Consider the following 23,596-nt stretch of genomic DNA (forward strand, 5'->3'; position numbering starts at 1 on the left):
CCTGTTTTCAAATACACCCACAACATCTACAACACAGAAGCCAACAAAAAAGACGATCATGGCTATGGTGTGCATAGTCAGCCCAAGACTAATCTCCTCGCTGTATTCCTGTATTTGATTCTTCTGCTTGTATGCGTTGTCTTTCATATTATGTATTCACTGGCCACCTGGTCTTATCGCTACTTCCTTCTTTGCATTTGATATTTCTTTTCCTGCACTGGTGTCGCTTATCTGCCCCCCCTTGCAAATAATATGCAAGGGCGCTCTACCGGAGTCAGTCGTCAGGGAAGAAAGGAAAAACAATTAAAGAGAGAACAGCATTTATACACAGGGGATACTAATTACCTACGGAGCCTCAGAGCCTCTTTTACACGGCCGCCAAAGCCCGGTCGGCCTATCCCACACATTCTCGCTCAGCACTGACACTGAACCATTTACCATGCAGTCTGACGTCACAGCCACTCGATCTAATACGAAAAAGCTTACTAACGTGCTGTTCGTTTCTTAGAAAATGATATGCCAGAGCTGGATGCTGCAATCCATGATGTCGATGCTCTTGTCTCTGATGAGCCATGGGATGTCGGAGCTTCCGACGGCACCCCCGTTTCAGCGACACCTAAACCTCCGCCAGGCCTTGGCCTTCCCGCCCCTCCGGGTATTGTCCCTACCCGACCGACGCCCCCTCCCCTAGGTCTTCGCTCAAAGCTGTCCACAACTTCGCCTATTGGCGCGAAGCCTTCTACTCTTTTAGCCAGCGCGCCCATCATCAAGCCTAACGCTGCAGGAACTACAGTTCCTCCTGACCCTTCTACAGCTGTTACTGTTGTATCGACTCCGGTGGCATCTCCCAGGACGAATGCTAAGAGCTCGACCACTAGCACGCTATCGGCAACCCCAGAGCGACCGAACACGTTGGCCAAGATTGCCGCTGCCGCTGCCAAAGTAGAAGAAAGAAGCAAGAAGGATGGGACTGCCTCGTCTAGCTCGGCCGAGTCCGTTGCTCCCCAAACACCACGTACTCCGAATATCAAGCCTCCCATGCGAGCTGTGTCTACATCAATCCTCCATGATGAAGATTTTCCCGCCTTGGACTCAAGAAAGACTCACAACGTTCGCACTCCCATCTCTAACAATATTTCCCGTGGACTTGCTACGAACTCACCCAAGAGGTCCCTTGTGGAGAGCGCCACAAAACCCAAGCGCCCTATCGTTCTCTCTCTCAACACATCTGTGCCCACGCCAAGCAAAGCATCATCAATCAAGATGGCAACTCCCATCGAAACACCAGCAGTAATGACTCGCTCAGTGTCAACCACGACCATCCATCCAGCGTCTCCTGCTACTCGCGCTGTCCCTAGATCCATTAGACTTACAGGCACAACATTGAATAAATCTGACTCTGCGCCGTTAGCCTCGCCAATTGTAATGACGCCAAGCTCGGTTACTTCTCACCTTCAGCGACCTTCTACTCCCACTAGCAATAGCGAGATCATTAGCGATAGTGCCTCGATTGTCTCGGGTTCAATCTCAATCTCCCGCACAAGCTCGCCCCCACCGATCTCGAACAGGGTCGGTACGGCTCCGGTTCGTATCACCACCAAGAGTCAGCAACGCAAACAGCGTAAAGACCAACTGAAGGTAGATACAGTGGCAACTGAGAGCATGCTATCTCCAGATAAAGAGATAACACATGCACCCATCATGGGCCGCAAGAAGAAGCAGAAGAAAGAAAAGCCAACGCCTGTAAAGAAGGGGGCCACTCTAAATATCACCACCCCGGTCTCCTCGGATGACAAGACAAACACAAATGATACTTTTGCTGCTGACAATGTGGCTGTGGCTACATTAAACGGATCGTCTGAAGTTCAGAACTCACGAACAGCCAACCCTCCCAAGACGTCATCTTTAGTTGCCCCCGTCTCTGGTGCTCCTGGAAACGTTACTAGGACTTCGGATGAGGCAGTAGCCGCAGGAAAGAAAGGCAAAGGACTAAAAGGTCAGAAGGACAAAGTCAACGAAGTTGCTTCTACGGCCTTTAGTGTCAAGCCAACGAAGAATTCCTCCAGTGGCGAGACACAGGGAAAGTCCGAGAGGGTTCAGGTCAAAGATGTCGCGGCCAAGAAAGAGCCCCTCATTATCACAGCTGACCAGGCTGCGACTGAAGTTACAAGCCAAACTGAGAAGTCTACAGAAGTCCAGAAGGGCCAAACCCCTACACCTGATACCTCGGAACCTACGCTGCCTGAAATATTTGCTGAGCTTCAAGCCAAAAATAGCCTACCTAGGGCTGATAAACTCAGTTTCCTTAAGCCACTCAGTGGCGACAACACCAAGGCCGAAGTGGAAAAAGTGTTTACAGTTCCCGACGCCAGTCCTGGCGACTCTGGCAAAGAAAGTGTAGAAAACAGCAACGCAAGCAAGGCACAGGCTGATATGCTTGAAGACACGGCCAATAGCATCTTGACTGCCGAGGAGAAAAAGCAACTCTACGAAGGGCAAGCAGTACGCAAGATCCGCGATGGAAGCCGGGTTTTGATTACGCCCAATGGAGACTTTATTCGCAACTTATCACATGAAGAAGAGGACCTGTACATGTATTATCAGGGCAAGTTAGCGTCAGACCTTCACAATCCACGCACCTTTGTTTTTGACTTATACCGGCGCGGTTCGCAGGGCTTTACTCTGGTCAACAACCGCGCCGTTCCCAACGGCCCTCCCAGCTTTTTCCCGCAGGCAACAGACGGTAAGGTTCGCGATCCGGTGTCTAAGATTCAGCGTGACGAGGCCATTTCCTATATCAACCAATTTGTTCTGCCGCGCCTACAGCTAGACCGCCAGGCACCGTCGTCAACACACATCATGCGCGACGCTGCGACCGATGCTAGCTTGAATTCCCTTGCACCCTTCATCTACAACTACGACGTGCCACCCACGCAAATGTACGGGGCCTCTGGGTTCAATGGGGATGAGACAGCAGGGTTCCTTACAACCTCGCCCATGGCAACCCCAATAGACCACCGCAGCCCTTCTACTGTCGGTGGCTACCCTGCTACGTCAGCGTCTGCATCACCGCTAAATGACGCGCGCAACTCGTTCAGTGCCGACCGCAGTGGCTTGTCGCTACAGAGCCCGCCGCCAATGAGTGTCGAAGACTCGGAGAAAGCTTTAGCGGTTGCGCGGCGAGAAGTAGAAAAGGCCGAGGCCAAGCTGAATCAGGTCATCCGAAACAACCGGCACCTGATCCTCGGCACTGGGCATTGACTTGCAGCGCGCAGCACCCTTGTTATGCAGGCTACTAGAGGCTCGATGCGAAGAGGGGTGGTGGCACTGGTAGTGGGCATTCAGGTGCTGCGTCTAGGGCTGGCTATGATGAGGTTCTTGATAGGGATTGTAGCTGTCTTGTGGCATAGGCTGGTGTGGGTGGATCAGAGTATGTGAGAGGCGGAACAAGGAATGAAGCCGAATTGAGGACAGGAGAGCAAGAGTATTTTTTATGTTTTCTTAGCACATGCAAAAAGCGGGTGGTTTTTTTAATTATCCTTTTTTTGTATTATTTATTCATAGCAAGTCAGAAGCGAGCGTGCTTTTCAGCAGAATCTCTTATTCACATTTCTAGTCTTGTGCAATGGAATAGAGTTCTTGATCTTGACAATAACGACAAAGTAGATTGGAGATGGATGAAGAAACTGACTAAGGACTTTTGAACCATTCAACAACACAACACAAGCAGTCCTGCCTTTTTGGAGCAGAGCCGAGTCTCTTCCCCAAACAAAAAGGCGCGCGCTTTAGATCGGCTCAAACAGTGTGTAAAAAACAAGGGGAAGTCAACCTGAATCACAACAGCGGCTTTGTCGGTTGGAGTTCAAGAAGATGGTTTGTTTGAGACGTGGAGGATATAATACTTGACGGGCTATCGTTGGTTTTCCTTTTGCTTGTTCCGGCCTTGGTGACTTGTACTTTCGCCGCCTTGTTAGCGGTTACTAGACTTGAATATCATACATGCGCTTTGCTTACAGACTATTACATTCATATATTCACACGTGCTAATCTTGCTTGCAAGTTTACTTCATCATGAAGCGCTCTCTCCTACGCCACCTCACCGCTCATCCGCCAAGACGTACATTCACGGCTGTCTCTCGGCGGTTTGCCAGCAGCCTATCGCAGCGCCCGAATGCACAGCACGTCTCGTTCCCGGGCGCTGTGAAATCTGACTTCACCGGCAGCATGAGCTTTGTGCACCCGGCCGAGACTGCTGCGCTGCCGACGTACCGTGCCATCGATGCCGAGGGCGTTCCGGTGGACAGCAGTTTCAGGGCCGACCTGAGCGATGAAGAGATTGTCAAGCTGTACCGCGATATGCTGTTTGTCGCCATCATGGATCTGACCATGTTTGATGCGCAGCGCCAGGGTAGAGTCAGCTTCTACATGGTGTCCATGGGCGAGGAGGCTGTGTGTGTCGGGTCGGCGAGTGCGTTGGAGAAAGAAGACGTGGTGTTTTGCCAGTATCGCGAGCAGGGCGTCTTTCGCCAGCGAGGCTTCACGGCGGCAGACTTCATGAATCAACTGTTTGCAAATACGCAAGATCCAGGCCGTGGCCGCAATATGCCTGTTCACTACGGATCGAAAAAGCTTAACATTGTGAGTTTCTCGTGTGTTCCTTCGCTCTACGGATGTTCAAAGACAATTACCTAACTTTAACTCTTAGCACACTGTGTCATCCCCTCTAGCCACACAGTTGCCCCAGGCTTCTGGGGCAGCATATGCCTTGAAGATGCAGCACGAGCAAAGCCCCGGCAGTGTCCCTCCTCGTGTTGTTGTGGCCTACTTTGGCGAGGGAGCGGCTTCTGAGGGGGACTTCCATGCTGCACTCAACATTGCAGCGACACGTGGCTGCCCGGTAATCTTTGTGTGTCGTAACAACGGTTACGCCATCTCAACTCCCACTCTCGAGCAGTACCGCGGCGATGGTATTGCCAGCCGCGGAATCGGCTACGGCATCGACACGATCCGCGTGGATGGAAATGATTTCTGGGCTGTACGTGGCGCTACCAAGCGTGCGCGTCAGTTAGCTCTACAAGACGGTGGCAAGCCCGTGCTCATCGAAGCCATGACGTACAGAGTCAGCCACCACAGCACATCAGACGATAGCTTCGCGTACAGAGCAAAAGTCGAGGTTGAAGAGTGGAAGCGGCGCGATAACCCAATCGCACGCCTGCGCAAGTGGATGGAGAACAAGGGTATCTGGAGCGAAGAGTTGGAGCAGCAGGCCCGCCAAGCCATCAAACGAGAGGTCCTAGAGGCCTTCAAGAAGGCCGAGATGGGCAAGAAGCCGGCACTGAGAGAAATGTTCACCGATATGTATGAGGAGGTAACACCGGAACTGCAGGCACAGATGGAGAAACTTCACGATATTCTGGAGCGGTATCCAGATGAGTATAATGTAGCGGAATTCAAAGGAGGCAAGACAACTTTGAAGGAAACCTAGATTCTTGTTGTTGAGCATCACAAGGTTGTCAAGGTTAGGGTTATGCCATCTTCTTGTGTCACGTGTCTGAAATAATCAATATTTGTGCAACCTCAGATTTCCTGGGCCCATGATGAAGCATCAAAATCTTTGTACGAATGTTCAGCAAAGTTTATTGTTGCGTCAACGCTAGCGCATCACCATGTCATTATCTTTACGATTATGGGGCCTCCAGGAGTTACAGCAAGTGTCGGCCCGGGCTTACCAACTCGGCCCTTGCAGGCAATGTAGCGCCTTTTTATCATCTCGTGTATTCTTCTCGGCTACCGCTGGGAAGGGATCACGACGATTGTCCCCGCGAACATTATCCGGGAAGAACTCAAATGCAACAAAAAAACCACCTTCTTCTTCTCAGTCTCAGTCCTCAAACCGGCTAAACCATCCAGTGATGGCGGTACGGGTTGGTTCTGCGGGTTATGTGAGAATTTCGTGAGTACACACATACGGCCATTGACAACGGGAGAACTGCAGTACAAGTCTGATGTTTGATAGGCTTCATAATATTTCCAAGAAAGAAACCGACAAACCAGTCCTAATCTATATACCATCCGAGGGTGATACTGTCCCTGCCATGGCTCTTCCTCCATACCTCCGGGAGTTCCCTGTGGCAGTAATTCACTACCGGTGGTCTAACAAGCTGATGAATATTGGTCCATTGAACGTCCCTATGCACTGGCCCCTGCCCATGTCTGACATAGCATTTGCCTATGCGTGGCTGACGTGGAATTTGAAGCCTCAGGGAGACAAATACGCACGACGAGATATGTACGTATACGGTTCAAAGCTTGGCGCGGGACTCGCCGTATCGCTAGCTTTGACGTCATGTCGTCCACACACTGGCGTAGCTATACGTGGCGTTGCTGCGTGGGATGGCATCTATGACTGGACGCGGTTCCTGCCAGACCATTGGGACAATCAGTTTTACGACAATGACGGGGATGGCGCACTAGAGCACAAGATTGGAGATCATATGGCAGTTATCCAAAAGCTGAAAGAGAGAGCGCCTGGGCTTTTTAAGAGTCCAGAGAACATGTTTGATGCCTATGCCAGTCCCTTGCTGCAATTTTCTACCCCGGGGCTCAGCGTCCCCGAAACATTCCATAAGACGATATATCAGGAGTATGAAGATAAGCGCATACCTTTACCTGCGTCACACGAAGAAGAGGCAATGGAGAGACTCCGCCAGGCACATGAAGAGCAATATGGGTTTCTTGATATCTCAGATGATGAACGGCACACGATACATCCAGATCCTGGCCATGAAAGTCACACATTGCGTCGGCTGGCGGCAGGGTCTCTGCCTCCTCCACCAGTCAACCTTAATTTCCCAACGCGTGGAAGCTTGTTAGAAATTCCCGAGACATTGATGTTGTACACATCGCCGCCCGAACATCTAGATGTTGAGCCCAGGGTGATTCCGTTTTCAAGTCCGCGGCCAAGATTAACGCCCTGTGACGTGGATCCGTCGGATGTTGTTCACGGGCCAGAGCCACCGCCTAGAAAAATGCCACCGCGTTATCGGGAACCTCTGGCCATGCCCAACACATTTAAATCTCATGCCATTACGCTGGGTAACGCCATGGTCCGCAGCATCAACGAGTTTGAGGTCAAGTCACGCGAAAAATGGCGCGAGCCGCCACATGAGTTTGAAGAGTATCTAGAGAGAGCCCAGTACCGCGTTATTGCGGCAGAGACAGGGCTACAGAATGATGGCAGCTGGTCTTTGTCAGAGAGGGGCCAAGAGTTGCTTTTGAGCTGGCTGAAGCCGAGACTTTTGCGTACGGAACAAGACGACGCCGAGCTACTGCAGAATTCAGAGCTTTCCAAGGTCAGTCCTGATGCAGTCATCAGTGACGGCGGAGAGGGCTCTGAGCTACTCGACTCTTTGCTCCTGGACGGCACATTCAACGAACAACCCGAGTTTTTCAATATCCAGGATCAACTTAAGGGCGGCGAGAGCCAAGGGCAAGAATTTTTGGAGAACAACGACGACAGAATCGAGCTTCCCGATATGCAGGTTAGCAGTGAGCTTCCCGAAGAGTCCAAGGATGACAACACCATTTACACCAGTGGCGATTCATTCGAGGAAGTTTTGGATGAAGCCCAGACCAGCGACAACCCCGGGAATGTGCTATTGAATGTACACCTACTTGAAGAAAATAAAGTCATCGAGGATGAGATCAGTGAACCTAAAGTCGATCGCTTGATCAGCCCGGATCAACCTCTGGAGCCGCAGTTCTCGCTTGAATCCACTGAGAATATAAAGGTTCCCAGGTCAAGGGATCTCAGCGACGTTATGCAAAACTCTCTGGACGAATCTGGATATTATGGAATAGGCCGCGAGGACGGGTTCGATATTCTTCAAACGATGTGGGAACAAGAAATTAATTCCAAGGGCGGCAGGGGCGACAAAAACGGGAACCCGGCAGAACCATTTCCCCCCCTCCAGCCTGACCAGCCGGGGAATCATGGCATGGTTGATCATGCAAAAGCCTTCAATTAATCCGGTGCTTTGAAAGCCGACAGCTTGGAAGCCTACAGAAACGAAAACACATGGTTGTTATAACTATCCCACAGTGAACCCAGTTAACGCTCTGGGCCCCTGGAAACCCGATTTGCTTATCAGGCCGCCAAGACAAAAAAGGACAGCACTATCAAGTCTGTTTCTGCGCGGTCCAAGCGCTGTATAGGATCCCAGGATATTGTTCCTCCAATGGCGCCAGGCCATGTTGTCAATAATCTTTTACTGCCTTGAGCGTGGCGATATATCCCGAAGGGAAAGGATCAGAGTGTATCCTCGTCTGCATGTACATACAGATGGACACAATTGCTACTTGAATACATCATTTCAGCGCTGCCTATAAATGACATGACTTTAGTTTGCATGGCTGGACCGTGCATGATTCCACAGCATCGGCGTGATTAAAGATTCCGACTGGATCAGTGTATGCTGGTATACACATTTTAGTTCTATTAATACCACTACGGAGGCGGGAGTGGCTTCAAGATGAAGAAAAAAACATTCAATGAGCTACACAACGTGGCATGGACAACTCCGTTGATGTTTTCTCTTTTCTTTCTTTTTTCTTCGGAATTACACCGAGGAACCGAACTGTGCCGCGCGCTGTGGAAGCGCCCCAGAGAACACCCGACAGGACCGATCTCAAGTATAAGGTTCCTCTGTACTACACACAGATGCAAAAATGGGGGGGGGGGGAGGTTCTTAGTTGAAAATTGTCTGTTTTAGAAAGAAACAAGCCAATATTTCCATCACTCCCTAATCGTGTTGTAGCTTGCTTTTCCAATCTAACTAAGATTTCCTGTCGACGAGGGTAGACCCTTAACATAGTAGGGTCTGTTAAACTATCGCTGTGGGAGTCTGTTGCAATGAGGCCAAAGTTACCTAGTTGGCATATGCAAGGAGGCTCAGGTAAAGCCCAGCGTACATACATTATGGAAGATAGGAGCTTCACTAAGCAAGTCCAAATGAACGTTTGTCTTTTTGGCACAGTGGTAGTTTACTCACTCCGACAGGGTCCGATCGGAATGACTATTCCCCATGAGGAGATGAGTAAACATGCACACGGAGATCGATAGTGAGCAGAACACATCCCTTAATATCCGATGCGACAGCCACGGAGCAAAAGTCGGCGAATGCAGGATCAGAGACTAACTGTCTGCGTGACAGTGCCATGCTTTATCTTTTCTGACGTATGAGCTCGCACATTCACGTATCTCGGGAAGCCGCACTGCAAGGGTTTACTCGATATGTTCATATTTGGCATGGCTAAAAGCTATCTAAGATGAAAAAATTACCACACGATATGGAGCAGCGAGGTGTATAAAAAACGAAAAGAAAAGTTATAGACAGAAGAAGGTAACGAAGCCCATCAGAAGTAGGCCCAATTATTGTGATGGCAAGCTTAGTCGCGGCGGTGGCGAGCGGCTCTGCGGCGGGCAGCCGATACGCCACCCTCGGCAATCTTACGGGCCTCAAGGAAGTCGGAAGTGCCCTCGTTGGGGTTGCGGTCACGAGCGTTCTTGGCACCGCAGGTCGGGCCGGCATTGTACTTGCCCTGGGGACCGTCGACACCAGCAAACTCGGTCTTGGAAGTAGCCTTCAGCATGTTCTCGGCAGCCTCGGGCAACCAGCCGTTGATAAAGTCACCGTGGAAGCAGTAAGACGAGCCGCAGGCCAGCTCCAGCGGGGGGGCGCCGGTCCAGCCGTTGGGCAGCAGCTTGCGCAGATCGAAGCGGATGCTGAAGCGCAGCTGGGGAATGCGCTTCATGCCAGCAGGGCAACGGTTGGCCGGAACGCCGAAGCTGGTCCAGTGCTGGGTGCCCGAGTAGTCGGACTCGAGGGTGTCGGGGTTGACGCAGTCGTGGAACAGCAGCAGAGTCTGCAGGTGAGTGGAGCAGGTCGACGTAGGGAAGGCAGCAGGGTCCTTCTTGTCATCGACAGGGTCACCCTCGCAGAACCACGAGAAACCAGCAAGTTCGGGGACGCCGGCTTGCGAGGTCGCCGAGGCGTTTCCAACCACGTTGCGGAAGTCCTGGGGAATGGCAATCTCGGCATTGTTGATGCTGACGTAATAGGCACTGAAGCGGTTGACGGGAACGTTGGTGACACTGCCGTCATCATTCTTCATGACAAGAGTCGGGAACCCTGTGTGTGTGGTTAGCATGATTTGTAACTATTAAGGATTATGTATCAAGTTGAATTCCGCTAACCGGCGGAGCGGGTATATTCACAGCGCCTCCTGCCCCGTGGGTTAACTTACAGTATGACGAGTAGTCATTGGGGTTCTGGGCGGACGAGCAGCCAGCCTGAAGCTCGGCGGAAGTCTTGGTGTTGGGACCAACAGTGTCACTTCCAAAGAAGGAGTGCAGATGACTCTGGTACTTCCCAGGAATCACAATAGGGTCCATGTTCTTCTGCATAAAAAGGTCGGCAGTGGTAATGGTGTAAGCACTGGCAATGCCAGCGGCAGCAAGGAAGAGAGTGGAACGCATCTTGAACGAAAAAAGGTGGAAGATGCTGGCGTAAAAAATGATGACAATGAATATGAAAACGAATGAAAACGACCGACCGGCGACGTTGGACCTGTAAGGACTGAAAAAGAGAGTGAAAGGGAGATAAAGCTCCTGGAACGAGAGAAGAAAAGAATGAGAGGTGGAGATGCACGATGAACTGGTTATCCTTCAGATTTGGATCGTGGACAGCAGCAGACGGCAACATCCCTTTATACTACGAAAACAACGTGGTTGTCCTCTCCCGACCGATCATCCGCGGCATATCGTTAAAATTTTGGCCAGGAATCATGTCCTAGCCAGCGTTTCATCTTTTCTGTCGAGCAATCTGGGAAGTCAAGGGGAAGGAGGAGAAGGAGAAGGCTTGCCCGATCCAGCAGCCCAGCCCCGAGTTACCCACAGACTTTGCCATGGAAGCGCTCCAGCCTGAAACAAGGCCCAGCCCAGACTAAATCGTATGCATGTAGTTGTGAATATACGACAGGGTCACTCCAGGGATGAATTAAAGTTGCGACCCTGTCAAAAGGCTTCGATGCAGGCTAGTAGTGTGTTCCTGCATACTGCCGACAAAGCCGAGTTTCAGACGGCAAAAAACCTTATGTGTGCGCAGTGCGAAGACCGCTGGGTTGGGGGCAAGAAATAGAAGGGAGGGAGAGGATCAGCTGGAGATAACTTCGTACAACAACGAGAAGAGGGGAGGGAAGGAGAGAGATAAGAGACGAGAAGAGACGACGAGACAAGGTACGGCACGCCCTCAAACGCAACACAGCCGCCCTTGATACTGGTACTGAGGTTTGTATGGTTATGCATGAGTGTATTTCTGGGCCTGTAACTCGATAGCACACCCGAGTGCAGCTATACACTACCACGAGATATAAAATTCTCTATTTTCATACCTGTGGCTGTAATAGTTGCGCCCACCCACCAGCATCGGCGACTCTCAGTTCCGTTACGGCCCCTCTTCTGGATGAAGCTTATTTAAATTCCGTTTAAAACCAGGGCGAGATGAGATCTTGGATGCGACCTGCTCAGGACGTCAACTCTTCGGAAGATTTCAAGACCGTAGTAGATGCGTCGGATCAATTCCAAGCAACAATCGGAAGAAAGCGCCATTCCTAGCAAACATCCCGTTCTGGCTAGTCGACTAGTTACAAGCAAAGAGCAAATGTTCTATACAGACAGACGTCTGGTCTATTACCAGATCCAGCAAGTCCCAACTTAGCTACAGCGAATGGCATGATGGTATGTGGCCGCACAGCAAAAGTCTGGCATAATCAAAATCCTTTTTCCTGTCTAGCGTGGCCTGGCCCCATAACCCAAATACACAACTGGCTATCCCCTAAACAAAGTCCATTTTTAGGTCTACAACCCTGGCTAGTTGGTGCTTGTGCATTTTTCTACAGGGTCCTTCAGGGCCTAACGGGAAACAAAGCGCCTGCAAGTATAGACCCACTTTATCTTTATATGTCGTCGACTTGTATGCTCCAAAGCAGCAGGTGCCACAAGACGGTACTACCATCGTGACGGCGCTGCCTTTTCCGTGATCTGTGATCTTGATGGGCATGATAACGTTTTGGGTCTGGGAGCTCTATCAGAGCTCAAGTTGTCAGTTGTGTGGAAGGGCGCTATCAGCGGGTATGTGCACGCGGACTTGAGCTCTCGAATATAAATACAAAGCATTTGCCCGGCTTCCTAGAGACATGGCTGAAGATAATCACAGCAACTCATCTCCATCTGCCGTTGATCTTTGCCTTCTTTTGCCTACCGCTATTCGAGCACACAGCTATCATGCATTACAACTTCGCTCTAGTGGCTCTCGCCGCTGCTTGCACTGTTAGTGCTAGCACTGCCCGTGTTAGAGATGCCACCTCGCCGGACCTCCAAGCTAGACAAGTTGACCCCACGTCTACTGATTCAATAGACTCGACACCTACCTCTCTTTCGCTTGATCCTCTAGAAGCTTTTGCCAACAAACTTGACATGATAAATCTGCCCTCCATTAAAAAAGAGGAGGATAGGAAGAATGAAGATGAAGAGGCGACTGAGGAAATGACGGACGACAAAGACGAGGAAGAAGATGAAGATAAAGGCGAAGTATACTTCCTTCAGATCGAGGAGTCCAGCCGTGTCTCAGCCAGTCGTGAAGAGAAGCGCCAGCGCATGCGAGTAAGTCTCACAGCACTTTGTTCCTTATTCACACACGCTTCCAATTACTGACTAGTGGTTTGCTTCGTCTTAGGATGGCGTTTCATTCATCGACATCACCAGGACTAGATCACTTCCCAGTTCTGCAAATGTGAGAAGCCGCCGGAGAAAGACCATCTATCCCCAAGTAATGGAGCACAAGGAGGAAGTCTTCAATATATTCCAGCATCTTGATCGATCACTGATGAGAAGCGAATTGAGCGAATTCACGTCCTTCCATACCAGATACTACGACAGCAAACTTGGCGATGACGCAGCTGCATGGCTTGGAATGACTCTCATGAACATGATCCTGGAGGCTGGTGCTGAAGACCTGATTCAGGTCAAATATTTCCACCATCAGGACTGGCTGCAGCCCAGTGTCATTGTTCGCATTCCTGGCCTGACCAAGGATGCTGCTCTTCTCAGTGCTAGCCTTGACAGTATTGCCTTTGATGAAACATCCAGGTTTGGCCATGCTGCTGCCCCGGGTGCTGACTCCAACGGTTCTGGCGCTATTGCCCTCCTTGAAACCTTCCGGCTGCTGCTGAAAGACAAAAAGATCCGGACTGGCCATGCTTTCAACTCGATTGAATTTCATTGGTACGCTGCCAAGGAGGGCGGTCTACTTGGCTCGCAGGATGTCATGCGAGCATTTACCCGTGACAACACGCCTTACTTTGCTGTTCTTCACATGGACCAGGTTGGCTACCGAAAGCCGAACTACAAAGGCAGAATCGGTCTTGATGGTCTGTATACCGATATTGAACTGACTCGTTTTGTCAAGCGCGTCACTGTGCAATACTGCAACATTCCCTGGACAGATACCTACGACAAGTTCGCCAAGTCGGACTCTCTAATCTCTTACCTCTATGGACTCCCCGTCGTCAGACTTATCGAGGGCCAGCCTGGTGAAAGATCGCCCTTCATTCGCACATCTGAAGACACTGTGGAAGGAATTGATTTTGAACATATGGAGCAGTTTGTTAGAACCGCCGTTGGTTTTGCATACGAGTTGGCATTCCTCTGGTTCTAAGAAATTGTGTTTGTTATTATGATTAATGCTAGTTAGTGCGATAAGGTATCAAGGAGTGATTTTCATGTAGTTGACTCAACTATTTTTCAGTCAAATTTCGTTATTTGGTTTGTCTATGCTCAAGTATTTCTCTTTTCTCAACCCCTCCGTAGTTGTTTACTAACATGAAACGGGTTTCTATGAAGATGGTGAAAATCGATGATCCTCCAAGTTCTATCTTTTGTTTTTCCTTGCCATCATAAACCCCGCCGCCGATTTCCCATCGGGTCCTTTTACCCATGGTACTTACATGTGTGTAAATCTCATCGGAATGCTTGGCGTAAGGATGGCGAGGACATTTACCCTTATTGGACTTCTTTTTTCTTCATATCCCCCTTTCCTGAAGTAGCACCAAAAGCCTGGACTGGGTAAGCGTCACCGGGGTGGGACGTAGGCGGGCCTGCAAGGCTTTCGGCAGTTTCGGTTACTTCAGCGAGGCCCGGCCAATTGTCGATGGTCTTAGAGTCCGTCTCGACTCTGAAGATAGAGTACCAAAGAGGATTTTGCCGTTGCATCGAGCTTGCAAGAAACGCTATGATAAGCTGGGGCGGAATCGTGATACCAAGCGCGCCCAAGTCATGGAAGCAGTGAGAGAGATGCAGCGTAGAGTAAGGGATTTGTTGTTTGGGATTTTGAAATAGTTTCTTCTATTTTGCGGACGATCCAAATGAGCGTTGGTATTACTTGTGTGCTAAAATGGGCATCGAGTTTGTACAGAACTTCGCGAGCAGTGAGATTCTTGAAGTCAGGAAAGCGCATCGTGAGAAAATAGGGATCGATGTAGTATGAGAGCAGACGTTTCGCACGTCCCGCGTTGTTGCTGCCGTTAAGTTGGGCCAGCAAGGTCTCCTCGGGAGTTTTCTTCGGTGCAGAGAGATACTCTGAGATGCCGTAATCCGAAGAGAGCCCAATAAGCTCATCACGCCAATCGGGGTAAAGATGATGGTCGTTGGACGTGATGATGTGCATGAGACCAGTGCGAGGGATCCGGGCGTTGCTCGTTTTTGTGAAATTCGAGAACAGCGGAGTGTAGGTGTAGCAAATTTGAAGAACCGAACGGCGTAGCCTTAGAAAGAGACGAGTTCTTTCAAGAGAGTTTTCGTTTGTCTTGCAAACAAGATAGTGAGTGAATACCCCAGAGAACAGTTGAGATACCACGACGGAAGATTTGTCAAAGTGGGACAATGTCTTCGAGAGGAAGCCAGTGGAGTAGAAAGTATTGCTTCTCTGTATTCAAGTGAGAACGAGGTGAAGACGATCTTCCAGAAAGGAAAGCCATCTACAGAAACATAGGAAACATGGGACATTTATGTTCGTGGAGAGACGAGTTTGGACGGAGTTATTCCAGCCCCTAGCGTCATGACGGTAGCCGTATCACACCCCACTTCTACAATGTGGACTCCATCTATGTTTTCGTCCATCCCTAAGGATGGTATTCCCTTTTCTAGCGCCTTTAGGTTGTTGTACATACATAGTCAAGGGTTAATTGACACAGGATTCTACACTGTTTGCAAGCGCCACTATTTAGCACCGGTGCACTGTAGGCCAGGGGCTGGGAACATATTTTTGTTTTCTGTTGTGAAATATCACCACTCATCGCCGTTTTCATTACTGTTTTTTGTTTCACTCGCACACAAAAACACAATGGACACGAACACATGTATGTTTATTTTATTGCTTCGATCTCTCTCGTCAACACTAACCAACTTTCTCATTGTCTGGTTAGGTGCTGAAGGCGATAATTCGTCGTCTGTGGTCATGCAATTTTGTTCAACATGCGTCAAATCACTCCCCGCGACACAGTTTTTGCATGAAAAAAGAAAGACTTGTAAGAAGCACGAAAAAAAGACCAAAGATTTGACTATCAAAAGTTGGTCTGAGTTTCTTGAAGAAACGAAAGATTGGAATAAAGAGGTATGTATTCCCCTTTTTGAAAAAGAATTTGGCTGGTTCTTTCGATGTTTACTGTTGTATTCATTAGGAGTCGAATCTACTTTCGATTGATTACTCTTTTATTCTCGATAGTCTCCCAGTACAGTTCACTGAGTCATCGAGCCAAGACCAACAACAAGCCAACCAGACCAGTATTGCCGCGTTGGTAGACTACATTTGGCAGTGCGGTGGCTACCGCTTTACTTTCAAACGTCGGTATCAAGGCTGTAAGACAGTCTCTTACTGGCTCAATTGCTGCCAGGACTTAGCTCTTGAACGAAGCAAGGCACAGCCAATTCAACGAGAAGCGAAGCGAATGCAGCGATTCGCTTGTGAAAGCAATCTACACTTCAAAGTAGATTTTGGAAGTCGGCATCTGCTTCTCCAGTTCAAGCATAAACACCACCCTCCATACCTAGATATTCAGTTATCGCCGGAGGCTTTAGTGTTTATTGCAGAGCGTGTCGCCTCGCAACCCCCTTCTGAGATTTATCACGACTTGGTGGCCCAAAAAGTCGCCGGTTTTGAGAACATCACAGAGTCTCAAATCTACTACCGTTGGAAAAAAGCTAACAAGGAATTGCGCCATCGAACGACTCCGCTTCAGACCAACCAGAATCCAATCCTGGAGGAGAACTTTCGACATAATAATGGTAATACCGTTATTACTACCGATGATCCTATCGATGGTGATCGTGACCGTCAACAGTCTGGCCACAATGAGGATTCGGTGGAAGACGCGCAACATAAAGATGTGGACCCGTTAAAGTTACTAGAGAGACTTCTCGCTCTGTTGCAAGAGCAACAGGATCTAGAAAATACTCAGTTTATTGACGAAGTCGGGAGACAACTCCAGCCCATAGCTCGACTGCTTCGCGACATCGAAGAACTGGAGAATGAGGGCGAAGTGCCTCGTTCAGAACGTAAGAGGCATCCTTTGTCCAAGTTATATCGTAAGCCAACAACAAAGTAGACTTGACCTTGGTAACTTGTTGTATTTTTGAATTGTATTTTTAGTTGTTCATCCATTGTTGAATCTCGCGGGGGAGCTTTGTCGCTAGTCAGTCATTATTCTAGCGATTATAATGGATTTTCGGTTCTTGAGATCGCCTCTTGGGGTACCCGGCGTGTATCCTCAAGTTTACGCGCGAGGGGTTTAAGCTCTGTTTGCCTTGACGCGTCTCGACATTGTTTATGGTTCCTTTGCGCCCAAAATAGCGCCCAACGCCATGTGGGTGTACATAGTTGTCAGCGCAAGTAAAGCCCCTTGCAACCCATGATATTCTCTACCCATGAGAAAAGATCAAGCACAAGCGAAAGGACCAGCCAACCGGGACGATCTATCCATATCATGAGGCTACAGTTGTTGGCTAATTTCAAGAACGCAACCGGCTAGTGTTGTTAAAGCTGGCCTCATTCCGCATTTAACCTCGACGTCGCTGTTCACGTCTCTGCATATCTAGTGTCGGCAGATTTGCGCTCGCCAATACAAAACTGGCTTGAGCTAACCTTCGAGAGGCTTAGCCCTACGATGAAGATGGTCCTGGTGCCAAACTCCGATCTTTCCGATAAACGCGAGGTTTAAACGAAGGAAAAATATAACACAATAGCTTACTACACAGCAAGTCATCACCAACAGAACCGCTTAAGGACTTCAAGGACTTCAAGGACACAAAGGCCAGTGCGTCGTAGCTCGCATACATCTCTGCGTGGTCATATTTATGTGACTACCCTTGTATAGGCTGCACGGGTTACCAAGGGCTCTGGGCCTGCCAGGTAACTAGTGGTGCCTGAGTTCCAAAACTTTGCGTTTTTTTGCATAATCTGTGCCACAAATCAGTATGAATTCGTGGCTGCTTGTAGACTCACGGCGTTAACAGCGCCAACAGCGCTTATCGGAAACTCCTTTGCTGAATGAATAGTTAGTTACCTTCGACACAAACGTGCTGCACCATTCGGTGTTCCCTTTGAGTGACTTCATCCCTGCCACTAACCAAGTTGACCCGTTCAAGTGCGAAAACTAAAGAATTGTCCTTGCGTGCTATGATCCGATTGCCACTGAGTCCAGTCTCATTGGCCCTCGTACTATCTTTATTCTCGTGATCTTCGTTTAGACAGATGAGGATGAAGAGGGCACATACTACTCCCTGGCCATGGTTGTCGTAACCAAAAGATGGTAAAACTAGAAGCATAATGCTCTATGCAGAGTTGAGTGCTTAATTTTGTGACTGGTCTTCGAAGACCTCTGTGCTGTTCTCACTAAACTGAGCACAAGTCCATCGTGATTATGGCTGTAGGAGAGCCCAGAACCCCACAACTAGTGCTAACTACGTATCACAGGGTCAAGAATGAAGAACTTGTTTCTCGAATGCTGCAGGGGACAGGGGTTTTTGAAGATACCGGGAAGTGGGCTTTAGGTATACATAGAAAGGCATACCAGTAATATGCACGGTCACATAATGGTGGTAGCTAGTGGGAATCGTCAAAGTTTCCATCGCTATTCCCATAATCATCATGTCTATGCTTTGTGTTCCCAAATACGATCATTCCGAGCCCTCTTGCTGCGATTTGTTTGTTGGCTCCTATAGCTAAGACGAGAAAAGATTTGTGCAGCCAAGATGCCACGGACGGACGGGGTCACCCACATTGTATAAAGGTCTACGACCACCACCTTCTATCCGACGTATTAATCACTCTCTACACTTCATTCACAACAATCATTCATTTCAGCCACCCTTCTTCCAGCTTCTCTTCGCTGTGTCTCTCTTTAACCCGCGTTTCTTTCTACTTCTTCCACCTTTGAACCTTAACGCTCACTGCGAGGTTCAAATATCACTCTCTCAAAAAACAGAATCCACACTCACTTAACCTTCCGAATATGTCTGTCAAGAATCTCATTGCTGGTGCTCTGGCCCTCGCGGTTACAGGTAGTGCCGCGCCCGCCGACTTGATGACCAGCTCGAACCCTGACGGGTTCATGAACATGGTCTACTACACCGACTGGTATGTTGCTCCCCCAAATGTGCCTCATAATCGTGTCTACTTTTTTGTGACTAACAAACAAACAGGTCTGTTTAAATTCGTGAATTCCCCGTTTCCAAGCTAAACCCCAAGACTATCACCCACATCAACTATGCTTTCTTGAATCTTTTTGACAACGGTACAGTTTATCCTGGTGATGTCTGGGCTGATTTCCAGAAGCCTTTCGACGGTGACGTTGGCCCGGCTTTATACTTTGATGAGGATGGAGTTCTCCAGACCAAGGCCTATGGCTGTATTGGCCAGCTTTACAAGCTCAAGCAGGAAAACCGCCGCATCAAGACATTCCTGTCAATTGGTGGCTGGACATGGTCTTCAAACTTCCCCGCCGCCGCTTCCACGGAAAAAGGACGTGCAGAATTCGCTAGAAGCTCCGTCAAACTGATGCGTGACTGGGGCTTTGACGGCATTGATATTGATTGGGAGTACCCCAAGACCAAGACCGAAAGCGAGAATTTCGTTGCACTGCTCAAACGTGTCCGACAGGAGCTGGACGATTACGCTGCTGTATACACTCCATCATACCACTATTCTTTGGCCATTGCTGCTCCCGCTAGTCCGACTCACTACAGCATGCTCGACCTAAAGAGTCTGGGCGAAATCCTTGATTACATCAATCTGATGAGCTACGATTACGGCGGTAGCTGGAGTGAGGTGTCTGGATATCTAGCCAATCTTCACCCCTCCGAAGAGAATACGCGTGCTACCCCTCTCAACACTGCCGATGTTGTTGACGCCTATCTCAAAGCTGGTGTTCCTTCACACAAGCTTATTCTCGGCATGCCTACTTACGGCCGCTCGTTTGAAAACACCGATGGTATTGCCAAGAGTTTCACCAAGCCGGCTGAAGGAAAGGTTGTCACTCCCGGTGTCGATGGTACCTGGGAGGTTGGTGCTTGGGATTACAAGGCTCTGCCCGTTGCTGGTGCGCAAGAGTTTGACGACGAGAAGGCGGTCGCCCACTACTCCTACGATGAGAAGAAGAAGCAGCTAATCACCTTTGATACGCCCAAGATTGCCGAGAAGAAGGTTGACTTCCTGCGCGAAAAGCGCCTGGGTGGTGCCATGTTCTGGGAGGCCAGCGGTGACAAGCAGGGCGATGATTCTTTGATTAGCACCTCTTACAAGGCCCAGGGTGGCGTCTTCAAGGCTTCGTGTGGCGAGAACCAGCTGTACTACCCTGACAGCGTCTTCGTCAATATTGCTGCTGCTGGCAAGGCCGCCCTTACTGCTTCTGAGACTTCCACAGTTCCAAGCAGAAGCCGTGCCTAGACAACTAGACTGCAGCAGTATGTGCTTAGTTCTATGTCGTTTGGGCATTTTCTTCATGTAACTTTGATAGAAATAGAGTAACTTGTGTCTTTCAATATAACTATATGTAAAAGAGAAGTAGTTCTAGTGCACCAGTATTTTGATGAACTGCGACAGTAGTTTCGCAATTGTTCAATGCCCCCCCATTTTGGTGTATACAGTAACCTTGCCATCTATCACAAGTAGTGCTGAGCTGCAACTCAAGGGAACAAACGTGGAAACCTACTAAGCTTAAATTTGCACCTTCCGTACATTCACTCACTATCCTATCTCCTCTCTATCTTAGAAGTATGTATGATAAGTGAAAGTTGGGTGAACTTCTCAGGGGAGCTACTTCACCCAAATTGTACTAACTAGTTAGTGAATGAAATTCAGCAAATGCAGTATCATTTATTGTGGAACCAACTTAATATGTATTGTATGTGTAGTTAACGTCAATAATAACACCTAATAATAGTAACAAAAACAGAATATGAACAAGCAAGAAAGAAAAAGGTTGATTGGCTTCCCGTCCGGCGAGCGACATATACCTTAGAAGGTGATGTACAGAAGTCCAAGGATGTAGAGGGTGTTGTGAATAGCCAGGGCTACCCTTGGGCAAGACACGCCGCTCTGGTGGTGATCGCTCGCACTCTAGGCTGCGACCTGGAACTCATTGCTGCGCCCTTCAAAGGCATCGGTATCATCGCTGAGAAGACCCTTGGAATCTCCATAGTACACCAATCTGTAAGTGCCCGGCTCGGTGTCCTGTTCCACCTCCCACGTGATGGAGACCTCACTGTGGCCCAGAAGGGTATTGGTCCGGGTCCACGAGTAGATCAGGTGCCAGTCGTAGTCATTTCGTACCTGAACCCATGAGTCGCCCTGCTTTTTCTCAACAGCGGCAAAAGTTCCTTCAAGACGCAGATTGTTGCGGGGGTTGGCACCAACAAAGGTAGCGTTGGCAATGGCACCGAGTGACACAGTTGTCTGAGGCTGAGCAACGCAGTCACCGAAGGACTTGTCATCGGGCTCGTTGTCCATGACAACACCAGGGGCTAGACTGATAGAGTCTTCACGGTTGTCCGGGGGCAGCGGGCCACTCTCGGGCAGCTCGGTAGAGGTGGGTGCCAGGTAGTGCAGGCTGCTAAGGGTGAGGTTGATGTAGGCATCGAGTGTGTTACGGCCATACAGTGTCGACGCACCCTCGTAACGCTGCACGTCATACTCCTCGGGCGTGGTGACGTAGTGAGAGTACGTGTTGGCGGGTCCACTGTTCACCACAATAGGGTCAGCACCCGAAGTAATGTCCTGCTTGGTAGCAGCTTCGGCCACAGCCTTGCGCCAGCGACGACCACTCATGGTAGTGATTTCACCCGAACCAACCATGATGATGAGCTGGCCAATACGCAGCGACTGCATGTCAATGATGTTGGCACCCCAAGCGTAGGGTGTATCCAGCTCGCCGATATCAAACAAAATGGGCTTGGGCTCGTGGCACTTCTTCTGTTCATCAGAGGGGTTCTTAAGAGCACCCGACACAAGTTTCCAGAACGGGTTGGCATCGGGCTCGCCAGTATCATTCTGGGTGAAGTCGGCAAAGCCAGGACCGTCACTAGTACCGGCAGCAAAGGAGTAGCCCAAAGCAGCGGGGCAGGTCTTGAAAACCTCTCCCTTCTGGTTGGTGAACTCGGCGTTTCTCATATCATGGAAGAAGTGGTAGCTCTTGACAGTGGAACCAACAATCTTGGTCGACTTGGTTCCCATGGATTCCTATCAATAAAGGTTAGAAGCAAACATCTTGAGCATCAAGAGGGGTAGGACTTACCCAAGCAGACTTGGCTCCAGAGTACTGACGACGGCCAATCTCATAGCAGCTGCTCACACCAAGATCAAGCTTGTCGAACATGGGGCCTCTGCTGCGGCAAGACTGCGAGCGACCGTCGCTGCAAGTGCTGTTTTCAAAGTTGCACTGCTGGCCTGAGCCATCATCACACCAGTCTCCAAGGACGTTAGGTGAGACATCGCCCATGGCGGACTGACTGAAGGCAGCAACAAACCCCTCAGCAGCGGAGTCGTCCTTTTCCATGTCCTTCTCAAAAAGGTACGCGGCCACGCCCTTGTTGTCGCCGGCAATGTGAGTGTTGTTCTGCAGCAGAGAGGTGCCGTGAGTGGCGTACCAGGAGACGAGGCCAATGCTTTTGTTGTCCGACTCGCGCTGCAGGCGGAGTACCCACATGGTCTTTTCGACGGAGCTTCCGTACAGGTCCTGCTCCTCCTGGGGGTTCTGCATGTAGGACCAGAGACTACGGTTGATGCCACCGTCTTCAATGTCAGTGGTAGTCATGTCGATGTAGCCCTAGAGAGAAAAGGAGAGAAGGAGAGTCAGCAATTTGTGGCTTCTAGTCATGCCATGTTAATAATACTCACAGTGGTCAGGTTCTGGTGGGCCCGCTGAATGGAAAGAACGGCGCCATCGACAATGGCCTGGTAGTTCTGCTTTTCAAAGCCAAGGCTGGTGACTTGAGGCAGGAGATAGTTGTAGTAGCCGCCAACACCGGAATGGCTGTGGGTGCTGGTAATGGCAATGTTGTTGCGGTTGTAAACTTTGTACTCATCGCCGAGCTTGGCCAAGCCCTCAAGAATACCGTTGCGGATGGCCGTGTCACCACTCTGGGTGTCCAGGACGATGTAAACCACACGATCCTCAGGCTTCTGAACATCGCCAAAAATGAAAGCACGGCTGTAAATACGCTGGCGGAGACCAGTGCCAGACTGCGCAAGATCGGCGTAGCCAGCCATGTTGATCTCGACGACAGGGCCGGTGATGTCGCCACGGCCAGCGCCGATCATGTACTTGTCACCACGCTCAGTGGTTTCAGCGCGGGGCAGGGAGAGTGCAGAAATGGGAGAAACGAAGAGTGTTAGTAGCATGAGAGCGAGAGATAGAGCCGAGAACAGGCCCAGAGGGCGCTGTCCGGCCAAGGAAATAAAAGACATGGTTGGAGGAGAGTCAGCCAGATAGGTGGAGGGTGTGTGCAGGTGCGAATGAGAGAGTGAATGAGGGTTTGACGCAAAATGGAACGAATGAGAATGAATGAATGAGTGCGCAAGATGCAAAGGAAACAAAAGGAAATGCAAAAGAAAATAAGAACTCGAGAAAGTCAGTCCGGTATCTGCGGTAAGATGACTGGAAGGCCTGTTGTCTGTCCTGCCAAGTCCAAGACTTCTCAAACACCAAGATATCACAAGGGTACCTGTCAGTTTTATATCCAGTCGAGCGAGCAGCCCTCGATAAAAAGGCCCAAGATACAGACGCAAAGCGAAGCATGGGACACCGATTCGGTGGATTTGTTCGTCGCTGACATGGCTTCCCTGGCAGGACTCGGGCTGGCCGCCGCTTTCTAAATGGTTTAGTTCTTCCCTATCGAGATGCAAGTGACTCGGGTTGCTTGCTTCCTCCTTCCCTCCTTCCCTCCTTCCCTACTTCCCTACTTCCCTATACACAGCATAGCTCCACC

The 23,596-nt window shown here is 49.8% G+C and overlaps 8 protein-coding genes across 8 annotated transcripts; 6 read left to right on the forward strand and 2 right to left on the reverse strand.

The window, feature by feature from the left end:
- Nucleotides 1-516: 516 nt before the first annotated feature.
- Nucleotides 517-3,261, forward strand: BROUX77_001863 (uncharacterized protein; the record flags this gene model as incomplete). Its single annotated transcript, XM_073746339.1, has 1 exon — nt 517-3,261. One exon carries the CDS (start codon nt 517-519, stop codon nt 3,259-3,261), a length of 2,745 nt encoding a protein of 914 aa, XP_073606945.1.
- An 810-nt stretch (nt 3,262-4,071) lies between these two features.
- On the forward strand, nt 4,072-5,485 carry BROUX77_001864 (uncharacterized protein; the record flags this gene model as incomplete). Its single annotated transcript, XM_073746340.1, has 2 exons — nt 4,072-4,638; nt 4,706-5,485. The coding sequence occupies 2 exons, from the start codon at nt 4,072-4,074 to the stop codon at nt 5,483-5,485; spliced, it is 1,347 nt and encodes a 448-aa protein (XP_073606946.1).
- A 610-nt stretch (nt 5,486-6,095) lies between these two features.
- Nucleotides 6,096-8,027, forward strand: BROUX77_001865 (uncharacterized protein; the record flags this gene model as incomplete). Its single annotated transcript, XM_073746341.1, has 1 exon — nt 6,096-8,027. The coding sequence occupies one exon, from the start codon at nt 6,096-6,098 to the stop codon at nt 8,025-8,027; it is 1,932 nt and encodes a 643-aa protein (XP_073606947.1).
- Nucleotides 8,028-9,447: 1,420 nt separating this feature from the next.
- On the reverse strand, nt 9,448-10,537 carry BROUX77_001866 (uncharacterized protein; the record flags this gene model as incomplete). Its single annotated transcript, XM_073746342.1, has 2 exons — nt 9,448-10,190; nt 10,306-10,537. The coding sequence occupies 2 exons, from the start codon at nt 10,535-10,537 to the stop codon at nt 9,448-9,450; spliced, it is 975 nt and encodes a 324-aa protein (XP_073606948.1).
- Nucleotides 10,538-12,343: 1,806 nt separating this feature from the next.
- BROUX77_001867 (uncharacterized protein) lies at nt 12,344-13,775 on the forward strand (the record flags this gene model as incomplete). The annotated part of the gene is made up of 2 exons (XM_073746343.1): nt 12,344-12,721; nt 12,795-13,775. 2 exons carry the CDS (start codon nt 12,344-12,346, stop codon nt 13,773-13,775), a joined length of 1,359 nt encoding a protein of 452 aa, XP_073606949.1.
- Nucleotides 13,776-16,062: 2,287 nt separating this feature from the next.
- Nucleotides 16,063-17,331, forward strand: BROUX77_001868 (uncharacterized protein; the record flags this gene model as incomplete). Its single annotated transcript, XM_073746344.1, has 2 exons — nt 16,063-16,669; nt 17,210-17,331. The coding sequence occupies 2 exons, from the start codon at nt 16,063-16,065 to the stop codon at nt 17,329-17,331; spliced, it is 729 nt and encodes a 242-aa protein (XP_073606950.1).
- A 1,293-nt stretch (nt 17,332-18,624) lies between these two features.
- BROUX77_001869 (uncharacterized protein) lies at nt 18,625-20,057 on the forward strand (the record flags this gene model as incomplete). The annotated part of the gene is made up of 2 exons (XM_073746346.1): nt 18,625-18,795; nt 18,861-20,057. The coding sequence occupies 2 exons, from the start codon at nt 18,625-18,627 to the stop codon at nt 20,055-20,057; spliced, it is 1,368 nt and encodes a 455-aa protein (XP_073606951.1).
- A 672-nt stretch (nt 20,058-20,729) lies between these two features.
- Nucleotides 20,730-23,075, reverse strand: BROUX77_001870 (uncharacterized protein; the record flags this gene model as incomplete). Its single annotated transcript, XM_073746347.1, has 3 exons — nt 20,730-21,848; nt 21,904-22,434; nt 22,506-23,075. 3 exons carry the CDS (start codon nt 23,073-23,075, stop codon nt 20,730-20,732), a joined length of 2,220 nt encoding a protein of 739 aa, XP_073606952.1.
- Nucleotides 23,076-23,596: the final 521 nt, after the last annotated feature.

Source organism: Berkeleyomyces rouxiae (genome assembly GCF_048999995.1).
Source record: "Berkeleyomyces rouxiae strain 22BRR77 chromosome Unknown BrBRR77_ptg000002l, whole genome shotgun sequence".
NCBI lineage: Eukaryota > Fungi > Ascomycota > Sordariomycetes > Microascales > Ceratocystidaceae > Berkeleyomyces > Berkeleyomyces rouxiae.